The sequence below is a fragment of the Pinus tabuliformis genome, chromosome 3_1, assembly GCF_031772625.1.
Source record: "Pinus tabuliformis cultivar Carrire ecotype Pingquan chromosome 3_1, CPIR1, whole genome shotgun sequence".
Lineage (NCBI taxonomy): Eukaryota > Viridiplantae > Streptophyta > Pinopsida > Pinales > Pinaceae > Pinus > Pinus tabuliformis.
The window spans coordinates 140,314,235-140,331,767 of NC_142301.1; the positions used below are offsets into that span (position 1 = coordinate 140,314,235).

Consider the following 17,533-nt stretch of genomic DNA (forward strand, 5'->3'; position numbering starts at 1 on the left):
ATGGATTCCAAATGGCATTCCAAGTTCGGTTCAGTTGTGATCGGAGCATCGGTTTGGGTGTGATCAAGTTTTGGTGGTTTAACCTCTAGATTCCCCTGGTTGTTCTTGGATTGGTTTTTCTACGAGATCCCACATTCATGCTTGGAATATGGCACAGGGGTGACTGGCTGAAAGAGAGATTTGGTTCAACCATGTCTATGGTCAGGTGGTTCAACCATGTCTATGGATTCAGAGTTTTATTGTGCTTTGATGCTATGTTGCTGCAGTGCTCATGTTAATCAAGTTTTAGGAGTTCGGTTTGAAATTATATGAAACGAGGCTCGCATGGAGGAAGTGAAGGCATGGAGGATTTGGGTATACTGTGATTGGCAGATTCAGGAGATGGAAGAGATTTCTCTATCTAATGGTTGTTGGATAATTCGACAAAAATTGGGCGAGGCTCATTGGTCGTGATAGTACCAGCATACTAGAGTCTGTAGAGTCATTTTTACAGTGTAATCGACGAGGATCGTTGATCGTGGTGGCCTTCAGCAGATGGTAGTTCACAGATCCGTGAGATAAACATTTTCCTGTCTAATAGTGCCAACATACTATGAAAGAATTTGAGTCTTCCCACTGATAGAAGTGAGTTGTTCCATGTATAATTTGCTTGATAAATTAATAGAAGAATTGAGTAGCGCAACAACAACATGGTGGTTTTTTGTCCGGGATAAGTTTTCCACCAAAAACAATTGTGTCTATTTGTGATTGCCTTCATGGTTTCTGAATTATGTTTGATGCACTAATATCTAATTATGTGTTTCAGTTTATGCATGTTAAAGATTAAATAATAGGAGAAAAATTGTATAAGTATTCACACCATTGATTCACCCGCCCCTCCCCCCCATCTCTAACCCCCTCCCCCTCTCAGTAGTGATCTAGTTTCCAAATAAATAATAATAATAATAATAATAATAATAATATAAATAATAAGCCACAATAATTGTAAAAATTTATAATAAAATAATAAGTTAACCTACATCTATCTTTGCCTTAAATAAATCTTTTAAAATTTGACATGCCTTTATGTTCCTTGTTTATTTTTATTTTTTTTTAGACTTATTAAAACATTCTCGTTCAATTGTTAGATGTGTGTTAATAATGCTTATTAAAACATTCCCTTTCAATTGTTGGGTGTGTGTTTATGAAAACGCTTTAGTTTTCCCATAGTTTTGTAGTTTCAGTTATGGAATTACGGTTTGATTGAAAATTCATATTTAGTAGGATTTATATTGTATTTTAATATATTGTACAAAAATATAAAGAAAAAACTTCTTGGTCTTTGGGTTTCCAAGTTAAAATTTATGTAAATTTGTGTGTGCCATTCTATTTTTTTTGTTTTTATTAAGAATCTATTTGCAACAATTATTTGTACATAATTAAAACTTACATCAATATGATAAAATTTTTGGTCTTGTAAAAAATCAAATTAAGACCAGAAAATATTTTACAATATTTTTCTAATTTTCATTATCATATATTTATACTTGTAAATATCTATTTATAATAAGAACTTTATCACTTTTATTGGAAACTTAAGCACAAGAAAACATTTTCCTTAGTATAAATGAAAATTCCAACCTTCTCATTATGCCTCCCATTATTATAGATAGAAAAAACATTATACAGCCTCCAATTCAAGGTGGCAAATTAAATTCAAAATGGCAAGTTAAACATGTTTATTTAATTTACTTCAATTTCATTTCCAACAAATGAATAACCATAAATCAATAAAAACACCTTTCATTTTGCTAAAAGTGACTTGCTCTTTACAAATTTAATTATTTTTTATTACAAAATAACATCATATATGAGCCCAACAACACTATAATAATTCAACAAATGAGTAGCTATAGCAAAAATGGTTAGCTTTTTACAAATTTAATTATTTTTTTAATTTTATTATTAAAGAACATATTTAATATATGAGCCCAAAAACATTAATAATACACCGTTCGCTTTGGCAAAAGTGATTTTCTTTTTACAAATTTATTTATTTTTTAATTTTATTACCAAATAACATATTTAATATGAGTCTAAAGAACTAATAATATATTTCCTCAAACATAAGAACTTCATTTTTAAAATGCTTATACCCTTGAATCATTAGATTATTCAATAATAAATTAAAATGGTCTAGTATGAAGCTGATGTGATTTTGGATTGCTCAAGTGAATGGAGAGTTAAGTAATCACCTTGACTTCAATTTAGTTACAGTTTGCTCTACAAAGATTAGGATGAATAGTAGAATATGTTTGTTTTACCCAAATAGTATGTAGAAAACTGACAAATGACAAAGAATATGAAAGAATTAGCAAGTTGACATGTTTATGACTTTGTATATTTGTTATTCCTTGTTAATTGGTGGAAAATTTTCTCAAACAATGACAAGGAATTTCCATCAAATATAAGAAAGAATTACTATGAAAAGAAGAAGAATGTAAAATTGAAAACTTAACAAATAGCTAATCCTAAAATCTTTTAAAAATTGATGCTTTTATAAGGATATTTGTAAATGCCACTTTTGTTGGAAACTTAAGCTTTAAACTAAGATTTTTCTCTTTTTAGTGTAAATAGACGTTGTGGTACTCTTACTGTCTCTATTTTTTTTCCATCCTAATTTCATTTTGGATAGACACAACATAACCTCCTATAATTGTTTTCCATAGTAATTTCTTTTTAGACACAACATAACCTCCTGTAATTGTTTTCCATAGTAATTTCTTTTTATAGACACAAAATAACCTCCTAATCCCAAGTTAACATACTTATGCTTTTGTAAATGCTTGGAAGAATCATACTGGCAAGTTAACCTCCTTAACGTTTTGTCTATGCTTTTATTTGCTTGGAAGAATAAGGATAAAGGCTTAGGTTTCAATTTTGTTGGTGACACTACTTCAATAAATCATTAAATTTCTCTTTGACAAAAATGGTTAGGTTATTATTATTATTTTGCATCTTTATTACTCAATATATTAGACCATTTCATTATGTGAAAGCAAGACAAACCATATCATAAAATAGACCATTTTAGTTATCAAATTTTAAGTGGAATAGAATGCAACTTATTATATTATGAAATATAACAAATTTGTAACAAATATTGACTTTTTTCCACAATGTCTAAACATAAGAAAATATTATTCATATCATTACCTCATTAAATTGTTGAATAATGAACTAAAATGATATGTTGTGAAGTTAATGAGGCCTTTGTTTCAATTTTAAAGTGGATGGAGAGCGATTACCAAGGCTTCATTTTAGCTATGTTTTGCTAACTTAAATAGTAGATTTCATTTGAGATATGGTTTCCTCCATTTAAAGGATACATTTGCCTAGTGTACCATGATACTTGGAAATTTAAACCTCAAAATTTCATGTATTATACCAGGTAATTTTTACCATGTAATATCACTTAAAAAAAATAATACAAAACCAATAAACTAATAAAAGAATATTGAAAAAAAAAAACAGCTCTCGAGTATTCCAACAAAATAAAAATCAAATATCCAACACAAATTCTCTTTTCCTTACAAGTCAAAACACCAACATTCAATTTTCATATCTAAAATTAAGATACAATCTACCTTCTAAATCCTCATTATTCCACCCTAACAAAAGTGAAATAGATATAAAATATTTGAAGGCACACAATACAAATCCTCATTATTCCAACATAATAAAAGTGAAATAGATATAAAATATTTCAACACAAACTGTACTATTCCACTTCTAAATCTAGATTTGTAAGAACCAAAAACACCCATACACAACCAATAAAACAATATAAAAATTTAGAAAAAATGAAACAGCTCTAAAGTATTCCAACAACATAACGAAGTAGAATATCAACACAAATCCTCATTTCCTTGTTGCTCAAAACAACAACATTCAATTCTCATATCTAAAATGGAGAGATAATCCACCTTCTAAATCCTCAGCATTCAATTCTCATATCTAAAATGGAGAGACAATCCACCTTCTAAATCCTCATTTCCTTGCTGCTCAAAACAACAGCATTCAATGGAGAGACAATCCACCTTCTAAATCCTGATTTGTAAGGGTGCTGTATCATCTTCTAACACGGTTAAAACAAAAAGAAAAAAGAGAAAATTATTTAATCAACTTCCTCAATTTTAGGCCCCGAGCCTGCAGCAGCAGAATAACCCTGTTCAGGAGAGCCAGCAGCTCCATAGGCTCCACCAGGTATATCAGCACCAGCGCCTTGGTACATCTTAGCAATGATAGGATTGCAAGTGTTCTCCAGCTCCTTCATCTTGTCATCAAACTCGTCAGCATCTGCAAGCTGGTTGTTATCGAGCCATTGGATAATCTGTTCAAGGGCATCCTCAATCTTCTTTTTATCAGATGGATCTAACTTTGCCGCAATCTTATCATCTCGAATGGTATTCCTTACGCTGTAAGCATAGTTCTCCAAAGAGTTCTTGGCCTCTAACTTCTTCTTGTGCTCTTCATCTTCAGCCTTGTATGTCTCAGAATCACGAACCATCTTCTCAATCTCCTCCTTACTCAATCTACCCTTGTCATTTGTAATGGTGATTTTGTTTTTGTGACCAGTGGTTTTGTCCTCAGCAGACACATTTAGAATACCATTGGCATCAATATCAAAGCACACAGTGATCTGGGGAACTCCTCTGGGAGCAGGGGGAATACCAGAAAGTTCAAATTTACCCAAGCTATTGTCCCTGGTTCGAGTTCGCTCACCCTCATACACTTGAATCAACACACCAGGCTGGTTGTCTGCGTAAGTAGAAAAGACTTGCTCCTTCTTTGTGGGGATGGTAGTATTCCTGGAGACGAGAACTGTCATAATCCCACCTGCAGTTTCTAGCCCTAATGAAAGGGGAGTAACATCTAGAAGCAACAGATCTTGCACTTTCTCACTGCCCTCTCCACTCAAAATAGCAGCTTGCACTGCAGCTCCGTATGCAACAGCCTCATCAGGGTTAATGCTCTTGCAAAGCTCCTTGCCATTCAAGAGGTCCTGCAACAAGGACTGAACCTTAGGGATCCTGGTAGACCCACCAACAAGAACCACATCATGGATTGAGCGTTTTTCCATCTTCGCATCCTGCAGGCATTTCTCAACAGGCTCCATGCACTTCCTGAACAAATCCATGTTCAACTCTTCAAATCTAGCCCTAGTAATAGTGGTATAGAAGTCAATACCTTCATATAGGAATCAATCTCAATGGTGGTCTGGGTAGTTGATGAAAGGGTTCTCTTAGCTCTCTCACAGGAAGTTCTGAGTCTCTTGAGGGCTTTGTCATTACCACTAATGTCCTTCTTATGTTTTCTCTTAAACTCTTGTACAAAGTGGTTCACCAATCTATTATCAAAATCTTCACCACCCAAATGTGTATCACCAGCAGTGGCCTTCACTTCAAAAATACCATCTTCAATTGTGAGCAGAGACACATCAAAAGTACCTCCACCCAAATCAAAGATAAGAACATTCTTCTCACCAGAACTGCTAGCCTTCTTGTCAAGCCCATAGGCAATAGCAGCAGCAGTGGGCTCATTGATGATTCTCATAACATTCAAACCAGAGATTGCCCCTGCGTCCTTGGTTGCCTGCCTTTGAGAATCATTGAAGTATGCAGGAACACTGACCACAACATTCTTAACAGTGGTCCCAAGATAAGCTTCTGCAATCTCCTTCATCTTAGTTAAAACCATGGAAGAGATCTCTTCGGCTGCAAAATGCTTCTCCTCCCCTTTGTATGTTACAACGACGTTGGGCTTATCGCCAACCCCTGAAATGACCTTGAAAGGCCATAATTTCGCATCGCTCACAACGGAGGGATCAGAGAACTTCCTACCAATCAACCGCTTTGCATCTGCCATAACATAGAGAACTGATTTAGATTGAACACAAATGCAAATTCTACACAAACAGAAGAATCTTACAGCTGCAAATTCAAGCCTTCATATCAATCACCTTCAAAAACTATAAGCTGAATTATGTCCATCCCGGTTCATATTCGAGAATGAAAGGGGAATTAATATACAACAACTGAATCACATATACAGAAATAAGCAGTGGAATATGTTAGAAAACTTAAACAGCAATTCTACATGCGGAAAGAACTGAAAAGAATCACTGAAACTTAATGCCCAAGGATACGAGTTACCTCCAGCCATTGGTGAAACTGTTGATGCAATTTCCTTATGAAACACCGCGCTCCAGCTGCACAAGCAAAAGGGAAAGAAGACAAATGATCTGAAGGCACTTCCAAGCTCTGATATCTCAGCTAGATGGTGTAAAACTGAAGGGGATTGAGATATGAGCTTGGGGACCAAACAGATGAATTTATAGCTAAGCTTCCATCAAGCTTCTGATAGCTATGTGTCAGATGTCCCACAGATCAAGGCAGAGAACTCCAGATGGGAGTAATGGACCACTTCAGTAGCTCCTAACAATAAATTTATTAGCTGTAGTTGATTTCCTTAACTTAAGGAAACTACTGCAGTTGGTTTCCATAAGTTAAGGAAAGACTGCAGTTTAAATTCCATAATTTTAGGCAGCGATTTTGCATAAACTAATGGAGCTTAACATTCTCCCACTTCGTCCATACTTCCAAACTTAATGTCTCAACTTAAAAAACCATTGATAATCTGTATTAAGTAATAGATACATGAATCATGGCGATAAGTCCTCTTATGACGAGTATTATCTTCCATGTATTACTATGTATTTATTCTTATTATAATTTATGTGGCAACAATTTCTTAATGAATAAACCCTATGTTTATTCTTGGTCCTTCTTAAATGAATTTTCTCAAATCAACTTAAGGTGCACATAAATATGAGAAAAAACATCACAATAATTAAGAATTTCATTAACATTGTCCATACAATGAAAAACTTCATAATGGAACCAAGTCCCATATTCAATACATGATCCTTGAATTTAAACGGTGGCATGCCCTTAGTCAAAGGATCAGTGATCATTAACTCAGTGCTGACGTTCTCAATGACCACTTTATTTTCTTTAACACGTTCCCTTATAGCTAAAAACTTAATGTCGATGTGTTTATTTCGACTCCCACTTTTTTAGCCATAAAACCAGCAGCTGAATTATCACAATATATTCTCAATGGCTTAGATATAGAATCCATAATTCTAAGCCCAGAAATGAAATTCTTAAGCCATACACCATGTAAATCAGCCTCAAACAGGATATACATAAGCATGTAGTCTTTGGTCCCTTGAAGGTACCTTATTACTTTCTTTGCAGCTCTCCAGTGGTCTAAACCTGGATCACTCTGATATCGTCCCAACATTCCCAATGGGAGCTACACTTGGAGAACAATCTTTCATCCGAAATCTCTCTAAAATTTTATTAATATAGGTTTCCTGTGACAGACCCAAGATGCCTCGAAATCTGTCTCTATGGATCTCAATGCCAATGACATAAGATGCCTCACCCATATCCTTCATATCAAAACTTTTAGAGAGGAATTGTCTCACCTCATGTAGCAAACCCTTATCATTGGTTGCTAGCAAAAGGTCATCCACATATAAAACAAGAAAACAAATTTTACTCCCACTAACCTTCAGGTATATACATTGATCCATAATGTTTTCTACAAAACCAAAAGAAGAAATTACATTATGGAATTTCAAATACCATTGGTGGGATGCTTGTTTTAAACCATATAATGACTTCTTGAGCTTGCAAACCAATTGCTCACCATGACTAGAGGGGAATCAATGATGATGTGTTATTAATGAAGAAGTGTTGTCAATCATTAATGACGAAGTGTTATTAATGAAGAAGTGTTAATAACCATCGTCTTTTAGTGCCAGTGTGGACATGCTTATGTTAAAATTGAGGCTTAATAACTTTCATGTTTTACCAATGTAAATCATGGAAAAAAAAAATTGAATCAAATGACATGAAAATTGCCTGTGGGCTAAATTTTCAATTCAAACAGACTCAATAAAACTTTATGAACTTTCATGTTTTACCAATGTAAATCATGCAAAAAAGAATTGAATCAAATGACATGAAAATTGTCTGTGGGCTAAATTTTCAATTCAAACAGACTCAATAAAACTTTATGAACTTTCATGTTTTACCAATGTAAAACATGCTAAAAAGAATTGAATCAAATGACATGAAAATTGCCTGTGGGCTAAATTTTCAATTCAAACAGATTCAATAAAACTTTATGATGATGCTAAAAAGAATTGAATCAAATGACATGAAAATTGCCTGTGGGCTAAATTTTCAATTCAAACAGATTCAATAAAACTTTATGAACTTTCATGTTTTACCAATGTAAAACATGCTAAAAAGAATTGAATCAAATGACATGAAAATTGCCTGTGGGCTAAATTTTCAATTCAAACAGATTCAATAAAACTTTATGATACTTTCATGTTTTACCAATGTAAAACATGCTAAAAAGAATTGAATCAAATGACATGAAAATTGCCTGTGGGCTAAATTTTCAATTCAAACAGATTCAATAAAACTTTATGAACTTTCATGTTTTACCAATGTAAAACATGCTAAAAAGAATTGAATCAAATGACATGAAAATTGCCTGTGGGCTAAATTTTCAATTCAAACAGATTCAATAAAACTTTATGATGATGCTAAAAAGAATTGAATCAAATGACATGAAAATTGCCTGTGGGCTAAATTTTCAATTCAAACAGATTCAATAAAACTTTATGAATTTTCATGTTTTACCAATGTAAAACATGCTAAAAAGAATTGAATCAAATGACATGAAAATTGCCTGTGGGCTAAATTTTCAATTCAAACAGATTCAATAAAACTTTATGATGATGCTAAAAAGAATTGAATCAAATGACATGAAAATTGTTTGTGGGCTAAATTTTCAATTCAAACAGATTCAATAAAACTTTATGATAAAACTTATTAATTCATAACTCCTGTGGGTAGGTTATGAAATTTTATCCTAATTAATCACATAAATATAATAAAAATTCCTGTGGGATAAAATTTATTATATTGAGTGTAATTAATTACAATTTAATGTCTAAATAATCTTTATGTGATCTTGCCAATCAATATATAATTTTATTTAATTAAAGATGCTGTGGCCATTCTTTAATTAATTAAAATTATATGGATCACTAGACATTATTTTGTTGCATAAACAAAACTTAACCAGAGAGAAAAATAATGTTTACTGAAAGGAGTAAGTCAAAATAACTTTTTAATAAACTCCATATAACTGCAATAATTCTCCAGCAAAATTAAAGTTAAGGTTAAAGCAGTCAGCATTACCGCAAATGACTATAAATTGCTTTGCAAGGCTATTGAATTCAAAATAGAGATTCTCACAATTTAGAGTTATTTTCTTTAAGTAATACTTCAAAGGTCATCCCTATATTCATTTCCCCTAATATTTTTATAAAATGAATACAAAACCTCATATTTAAACTCCAGCCTTAAAACAGAAATCATACAACATGCTAAGTGAAATCATACAACAAATGCAACCACCTAAGTAATTCACCAATCCCATAACACCTTCCATTATGCTTCATCGCAAAACAAAACAAGGACACCTAAAACATATAATAATCGAATGCTAGAATCTTCATAAATTCTTTGATGAGATCTGAAAATAAATCATGAAGATAGCCAAGAACATCAAACTCATGCCATGGAAGGGATGCACTACTACAAGCCCCTTCTATCCATTGTTGGACATGGTTGATGCAATCTTCTTAAGGATACGACAACCCATTAAAAATAAGAAAATCATATTCATTGTCCTCTATTAAAAATAAGAAAATCATATTCATTGTCCTCTATTAAAAATAAGAAAATCATTCATTGTCCTCTAGGAACAAAATTTTTAGGCTCGTCCATTGAAAATGTACCCTCTAATAAGCATGAAGGCAAAGTATGAAACATATTTTCAAATCTCGAAAAGGAATCTTTTGTTTACATTCTATAGCTTCCTTGTTATTTCGTAAAGATGAAAATTTTCTGCAACATCAAACTGTATGCCTTGCTTTTCCATTCCATTTCTAGCAAATAAAAGGTCATTTCCAACTAAGCAATTATTTTTAGCATGTTTTACAAATCAGATTCCAAATATATGCAACAAAAGCTAACTATGCAGCCAATCGCAGAAAAGAAGATCTCTAAGCAAGCTATAGACTCCAGGAAATCAAAATTATAGGTTCGAATCCAATGGAGACTAGGGTTATAGACCAGAAAAGCCAGCTGAACCGCCTGGAAGAAGAGAATCTCACGTTGAAGGAACGGTTGTTTTAATGGAGCAGGAAATGCAGGCTTTTATAGGGCTTGAAGCCGAGAAGGGAGCGGGGAACATAAGGTTGAACAACGATTTTTGAAATTTCAGTTTTGCATGAAGACAAAGTGAAAAATGAATTCAACAATTTATTTATTTGCGCTTTGTTTGATATAGTATACAAAGGCTACAACAGTAAGGACATGCATGGATTTGCATGTTGGTGTATGGTTCTCTTACGACCGGTGGCATGGTTTTGTAAGGTTATGACAGTGGTTTCAACCTAGCCTTGCCTTTTTCTAGATGCCATGGTGTTGGGATGTTTATTTCAGTTTTGATCTTTGGTTTGCTGGATTGGTTTCAGAATCTTCGATGGAGGTGGTCTCAAGGTTCATTTCCCAAAGGCATAGGAATCCCTTGACTAGTTTTGGTGGGATACATGGCAAATCCTAATGGAGAAGTCTTCGTTTAGGGCGTAGTGATTCGAGATTTGGTTGCGGTAATTCCTGAGAGACAAGGAGACGGAAAATTCCTCAAGGATAGTGATGGATTCCAAATGGCATTCCAAGTTCAGTTCAGTTGTGATCGGAGCATCGGTTTGGGTGTGATCAAGTTTTGGTGGTTTAACCTCTAGATTCCCCTGGTTGTTCTTAGATTGGTTTTTCTATGAGATCCCACATTCATGCTTGGAATATGGCACAGGGGTGACTGGATGAAAGAGAGATTTGGTTCAACCATGTCTATGGTCAGGTGGTTCAACCATGTCTATGGATTCAAAGTTTTATTGTGCTTTGATGCTATGTTGCTGCAGTGCTCATGTTAATCAAGTTTTAGGAGTTCGGTTTGAAATTATATGAAACGAGGCTTGCATGGAGGAAGTGAAGGCATGGAGGATTTGGGTATACTGTGATTGGCGGATTCAGGAGATGGAAGAGATTTCTCTATCCAATGGTGGTTGGATAATTCGGCAGAAATTGGGCGAGGCTCATTGGTCGTGATAGTACCAGCATACTAGAGTCTGTAGAGTCATTTTTACAGTGTAATCGGCGAGGATCGTTGATCGTGGTGGCCTTCAGAAGATGGTAGTTCACAGATCTGTGAGATAAACATTTTCCTGTCTGATAGTGCCAACATACTATGAAAGAATTTGAGTCTTCCCGCTCATAGAAGTGAGTTGTTCCATGTATAATTTTCTTGATAAATTAATAGAAGAATTGAGTAGCGCAACAACAACATGGTGGTTTTTTGTCTGGGATAAGTTTTCCACCGAAAACAATTGTGTCTATTTGTGATTGCCTTCATGGTTTCTGAATTATTTTTGATGCACTAATATCTAATTATGTGTTTCAGTTTATGCATGTTAAAGATTAAATAATAGGAGAAAAATTGTATAAGTATTCACACCATTGATTCACCCGCCCCCTCCCCCCCATCTCCAACCCCCTCCCCCTCTCAGTAGTGATCTAGTTTCCAACAAGAACAACTACCTCACCAAGAGTGGCTCTTTATGAGAGGAACTATGTGGACTTGCATTCATAAGTTTGGATTTTAAATTAAAGTACTACAATACTTGAGGAAAGCAATTTTGATTATCTTTTTTAATAGAAATTTATAATTTTTTTCTTTAGAAAAAAAGAAAGGAAGAAAAGACTAAATTAAAGTCCTTAAAAATTAAAGAACGAAACAATAATAATAATATAAATAAGAAGCCACAATAATTGTAAAAATTTATAATAAAATAATAAGTTAACCTACATCTATCTTTGCCTTAAATAAATCTTTTAAAATTTGACATGCCTTTATGTTCCTTGTTTATTTTTATTTCTTTTAGACTTATTAAAACATTCTCATTCAATTGGGTTTCCAAGTTAAAATTTATGTAAATTTGTGTGTGCCATTCTATTTTTTTTTTGTTTTTATTAAGAATCTATTTGCAACAATTATTTGTACATAATTAAAACTTACATCAATATGATAAAAGTTTTGGTCTTGTAAAAAATCAAATTAAGACCAGAAAATATTATACAATATTTTTCTAATTTTCATTATCATATATTTATACTTGTAAATATCTATTTATAATAAGAACTTTATCACTTTTATTGGAAACTTAAGCAAAGAAAACATTTTCCTTAGTATAAATGAAAATTTCAACCTTCTCATTATGCCTCCCATTATTATAGATAGAAAAAACATTATACAGCCTCCAATTCAAGGTGGCAAATTAAATTCAAAATGGCAAGTTAAACATGTTTATTTAATTTACTTCAATTTCATTTCCAACAAATGAATAACCATAAATCAATAAAAACACCTTTCATTTTGCTAAAAGTGACTTGCTCTTTACAAATTTAATTATTTTTTATTACCAAATAACATCATATATGAGCCCAACAACACTATAATAATTCAACAAATGAGTAGCTATAGCAAAAATCTTTAGCTTTTTACAAATTTAATTATTTTTTTAATTTTATTATTAAAGAACATATTTAATATATGAGCCCAAAAACATTAATAATACATAGTTCGCTTTGGCAAAAGTGATTTTCTTTTTACAAATTTATTTATTTTTTAATTTTATTACCAAATAACATATTTAATATGAGTCTAAAGAACTAATAATATATTTCCTCAAACATAAGAACTTCATTTTTAAAATGCTTATACCCTTGAATCATTAGATTATTCAATAATAAATTAAAATGGTCTAGTATGAAGCTAATGTGATTTTGGATTGCTCAAGTGAATGGAGAGTTAAGTAATCACCTTGACTTCAATTTAGTTACAGTTTGCTCTACAAATATTAGGATGAATAGTAGAATATGTTTGTTTTACCCAAATAGTATGTAGAAAACTGACAAATGACAAAGAATATGAAAGAATTAGCAAGTTGACATGTTTATGACTTTGTATATTTGTTATTCCTTGTTAATTGGTGGCAAATTTTCTCAAACAATGACAAGGAATTTCCATCAAATATAAGAAAGAATTACTATGAAAAAAAGAAGCATGTAAAATTGAAAACTTAACAAATAGCTAATCCTAAAATCTTTTAAAAATTGATGCTTTTATAAGGATATTTGTAAATGCCACTTTTGTTGGAAACTTAAGCTTTAAACTAAGATTTTTCTCTTTTTAGTGTAAATAGACGTTGTGGTACTCTTACTGTCTCTATTTTTTTTCCATCCTAATTTCATTTTGGATAGACACAACATAACCTCCTATAATTGTTTTCCATAGTAATTTCTTTTTAGACACAACATAACCTCCTGTAATTGTTTTCCATAGTAATTTATTTTTAGACACAAAATAACCTCCTAATCCCAAGTTAACATACTTATGCTTTTGTAAATGCTTGGAAGAATCATACTGGCAAGTTAACCTCCTTAACGGTTTGTCTATGCTTTTATTTGCTTGGAAGAATAAGGATAAAGGCTTAGGTTCCAATTTTGTTGGTGACACTACTTCAATAAATCATTAAATTTCTCTTTGACAAAAATGGTTAGGTTATTATTATTATTTTGCATCTTTATTACTCAATATATTAGACCATTTCATTATGTGAAAGCAAGACAAACCATATCATAAAATAGACCATTTTAGTTATCAAATTTTAAGTGGAATAGAATGCAACTTATTATATTATGAAATATAACAAATTTGTAACAAATATTGAGTTTTTTCACAATGTCTAAACATAAGAAAATATTATTCATATCATTACCTCGTTAAATTGTTGAATAATGAACTAAAATGATATGTTGTGAAGTTAATGAGGCCTTTGTTTCAGTTTTAAAGTGGATGGAGAGCGATTACCAAGGCTTCATTTTAGCTATGTTTTGCTAACTTAAATAGTAGATTTCATTTGAGATATGGTTTCCTCCATTTAAAGGATACATTTGCCTAGTGTACCATGATACTTGGAAATTTAAACCTCAAAATTTCATGTATTATACCAGGTAATTTTTACCATGTAATATCACTTAAAAAAAATAATACAAAACCAATAAACTAATAAAAGAATATTGAAAAAAAAAAACAGCTCTCGAGTATTCCAACAAAATAAAAATCAAATATCCAACACAAATTCTCTTTTCCTTACAAGTCAAAACACCAACATTCAATTTTCATATCTAAAATTAAGATACAATCTACCTTCTAAATCCTCATTATTCCACCCTAACAAAAGTGAAATAGATATAAAATATTTGAAGGCACACAATACAAATCCTCATTATTCCAACATAATAAAAGTGAAATAGATATAAAATATTTCAACACAAACTGTACTATTCCACTTCTAAATCTAGATTTGTAAGAACCAAAAACACCCATACACAACCAATAAAACAATATAAAAATTTAGAAAAAATGAAACAGCTCTAAAGTATTCCAACAACATAACGAAGTAGAATATCAACACAAATCTTCATTTCCTTGCTGCTCAAAACAACAGCATTCAATTCTCATATCTAAAATGGAGAGACAATCCACCTTCTAAATCCTCAGCATTCAATTCTCATATCTAAAATGGAGAGACAATCCACCTTCTAAATCCTCAGCATTCAATTCTCATATCTAAAATGGAGAGACAATCCACCTTCTAAATCCTCATTTCCTTGCTGCTCAAAACAACAGCATTCAATGGAGAGACAATCCACCTTCTAAATCCTGATTTGTAAGGGTGCTGTATCATCTTCTAACACGGTTAAAACAAAAAGAAAAAAGAGAAAATTATTTAATCAACTTCCTCAATTTTAGGCCCCGAGCCTGCAGCAGCAGAATAACCCTGTTCAGGAGAGCCAGCAGCTCCATAGGCTCCACCAGGTATATCAGCACCAGCGCCTTGGTACATCTTAGCAATGATAGGATTGCAAGTGTTCTCCAGCTCCTTCATCTTGTCATCAAACTCGTCAGCATCTGCAAGCTGGTTGTTATCGAGCCATTGGATAGTCTGTTCAAGGGCATCCTCAATCTTCTTTTTATCAGATGGATCTAACTTTGCCGCAATCTTATCATCTCGAATGGTATTCCTTACGCTGTAAGCATAGTTCTCCAAAGAGTTCTTGGCCTCTAACTTCTTCTTGTGCTCTTCATCTTCAGCCTTGTATGTCTCAGAATCACGAACCATCTTCTCAATCTCCTCCTTACTCAATCTACCCTTGTCATTTGTAATGGTGATTTTGTTTTTGTGACCAGTGGTTTTGTCCTCAGCAGACACATTTAGAATACCATTGGCATCAATATCAAAGCACACAGTGATCTGGGGAACTCCTCTGGGAGCAGGGGGAATACCAGAAAGTTCAAATTTACCCAACAAGTTATTGTCCCTGGTTCGAGTTCGCTCACCCTCATACACTTGAATCAACACACCAGGCTGGTTGTCTGCGTAAGTAGAAAAGACTTGCTCCTTCTTTGTGGGGATGGTAGTATTCCTGGAGACGAGAACTGTCATAATCCCACCTGCAGTTTCTAGCCCTAATGAAAGGGGAGTAACATCTAGAAGCAACAGATCTTGCACTTTCTCACTGCCCTCTCCACTCAAAATAGCAGCTTGCACTGCAGCTCCGTATGCAACAGCCTCATCAGGGTTAATGCTCTTGCAAAGCTCCTTGCCATTGAAGAGGTCCTGCAACAAGGACTGAACCTTAGGGATCCTGGTAGACCCACCAACAAGAACCACATCATGGATTGAGCGTTTGTCCATCTTCGCATCCCGCAGGCATTTCTCAACAGGCTCCATGCACTTCCTGAACAAATCCATGTTCAACTCTTCAAATCTAGCCCTAGTAATAGTGGTATAGAAGTCAATACCTTCATATAGGGAATCAATCTCAATGGTGGTCTGGGCAGTTGATGAAAGGGTTCTCTTAGCTCTCTCACAGGAAGTTCTGAGTCTCCTGAGGGCTCTGGCATTACCACTAATGTCCTTCTTATGTTTTCTCTTAAACTCTTGTACAAAGTGGTTCACCAATCTATTATCAAAATCTTCACCACCCAAATGTGTATCACCAGCAGTGGCCTTCACTTCAAAAATACCATCTTCAATTGTGAGCAGAGACACATCAAAAGTACCTCCACCCAAATCAAAGATAAGAACATTCTTCTCACCAGAACTGCTAGCCTTCTTGTCAAGCCCATAGGTAATAGCAGCAGCAGTGGGCTCATTGATGATTCTCATAACATTCAAACCAGAGATTGCCCCTGCGTCCTTGGTTGCCTGCCTTTGAGAATCATTGAAGTATGCAGGAACAGTGACCACAGCATTCTTAACAGTGGTCCCAAGATAAGCTTCTGCAATCTCCTTCATCTTAGTTAAAACCATGGAAGAGATCTCTTCGGCTGCAAAATGCTTCTCCTCCCCTTTGTATGTTACAACGATGCTGGGCTTATCGCCAACCCCTGAAATGACCTTGAAAGGCCATAATTTCGCATCGCTCACAACGGAGGGATCAGAGAACCTCCTACCAATCAACCGCTTTGCATCTGCCATAACATAGAGAACTGATTTAGATTGAACACAAATGCAAATTCTACACAAACAGAAGAATCTTACAGCTGCAAATTCAAGCCTTCATATCAATCACCTTCAAAAAACTATAAGCTGAATTATGTCCATCCCGGTTCATATTCGAGAATGAAAGGGGAATTAATATACAACAACTGAATCACATATACAGAAATAAGCAGTGGAATAAACTCCCTCAAAAGAGTGACAGAGATTACTAACCGAAAACAGTGTTGATAGGATTCATGGCGACCTGGTTCTTGGCAGCATCTCCGATGAGACGCTCTGTATCAGTAAAAGCGACATAGGAGGGAGTGGTTCGATTCCCCTGATCATTGGCGATGATTTCCACCCTGTCGTGCTGCCACACTCCCACACACGAGTACGTCGTCCCCAGATCGATTCCGATCGCTGCTCCCTCGCCCATATTGACACTCTCACACACAGAACGCAGAGAGGGAGTTAACTAAGGAAATTGCGCCGAGAGCGATCGAAACTGTAGACGAGTAATGCAGGCCAAGAAGCACGAGAGGGGGAATGTTCAAAATAGTTGTTTCACACTTGAATTCCCTTCCCTTGACCATATTTTATAGTCGTAGAAATACTTTCAACTTAACTTCTCCCTTGGGATAAAGTAAAAAATAGGGGTTGGTTTTTCAACGAATTGCCCCTAAACCAATCCGTCATGGGTATTGGTTTCGGTTTTTATTGTTC

General features: G+C 33.9%; 2 protein-coding genes and 1 pseudogene across 3 annotated transcripts; all 3 read right to left on the minus strand.

Moving 5' to 3' along the window:
- Window positions 1–4,033: 4,033 nt before the first annotated feature.
- Window positions 4,034–5,194, minus strand: LOC149186175 (heat shock 70 kDa protein 4-like). 2 transcript variants are annotated; one of them, XM_089412573.1, is made up of 2 exons: window positions 4,222–5,194; window positions 4,034–4,188 (listed from the first exon to the last, which is right to left on the minus strand). In XM_089412573.1, exons 1-2 carry the CDS (start codon window positions 5,177–5,179, stop codon window positions 4,157–4,159), a joined length of 990 nt encoding a protein of 329 aa, XP_089268699.1. In that variant the 5' UTR covers window positions 5,180–5,194; the 3' UTR covers window positions 4,034–4,156. The 2 variants fall into 2 exon arrangements, with proteins under 2 accessions (XP_089268699.1, XP_089268698.1); XM_089412572.1 differs by having other exon boundaries at window positions 4,034–5,194.
- Window positions 5,182–5,907, minus strand: LOC149186176 (heat shock cognate 70 kDa protein pseudogene; annotated as a pseudogene).
- Window positions 5,908–14,926: 9,019 nt separating this feature from the next.
- On the minus strand, window positions 14,927–17,320 carry LOC149186177 (heat shock cognate 70 kDa protein-like). Its single transcript, XM_089412574.1, has 2 exons — window positions 17,042–17,320; window positions 14,927–16,797 (listed from the first exon to the last, which is right to left on the minus strand). The coding sequence occupies exons 1-2, from the start codon at window positions 17,244–17,246 to the stop codon at window positions 15,050–15,052; spliced, it is 1,953 nt and encodes a 650-aa protein (XP_089268700.1). The 5' UTR covers window positions 17,247–17,320; the 3' UTR covers window positions 14,927–15,049.
- Window positions 17,321–17,533: the final 213 nt, after the last annotated feature.

What these genes read in the sequence shown, in the direction of transcription:
- LOC149186177 (XM_089412574.1), bottom strand. Translation starts at nt 17,246, where the DNA reads ATGGGCGAGGGAGCAGCGATCGGAATCGATCTGGGGACGACGTACTCG. An exon ending in TCCTATCAACACTGTTTTCG is followed by an intron (nt 16,798 to 17,041) that starts GTTAGTAATCTC and finishes ATGTTATGGCAG; the next exon opens with ATGCAAAGCGGTTGATTGGT.
- LOC149186175 (XM_089412572.1), bottom strand. Translation starts at nt 5,179, where the DNA reads ATGGATTTGTTCAGGAAGTGCATGGAGCCTGTTGAGAAATGCCTGCAG.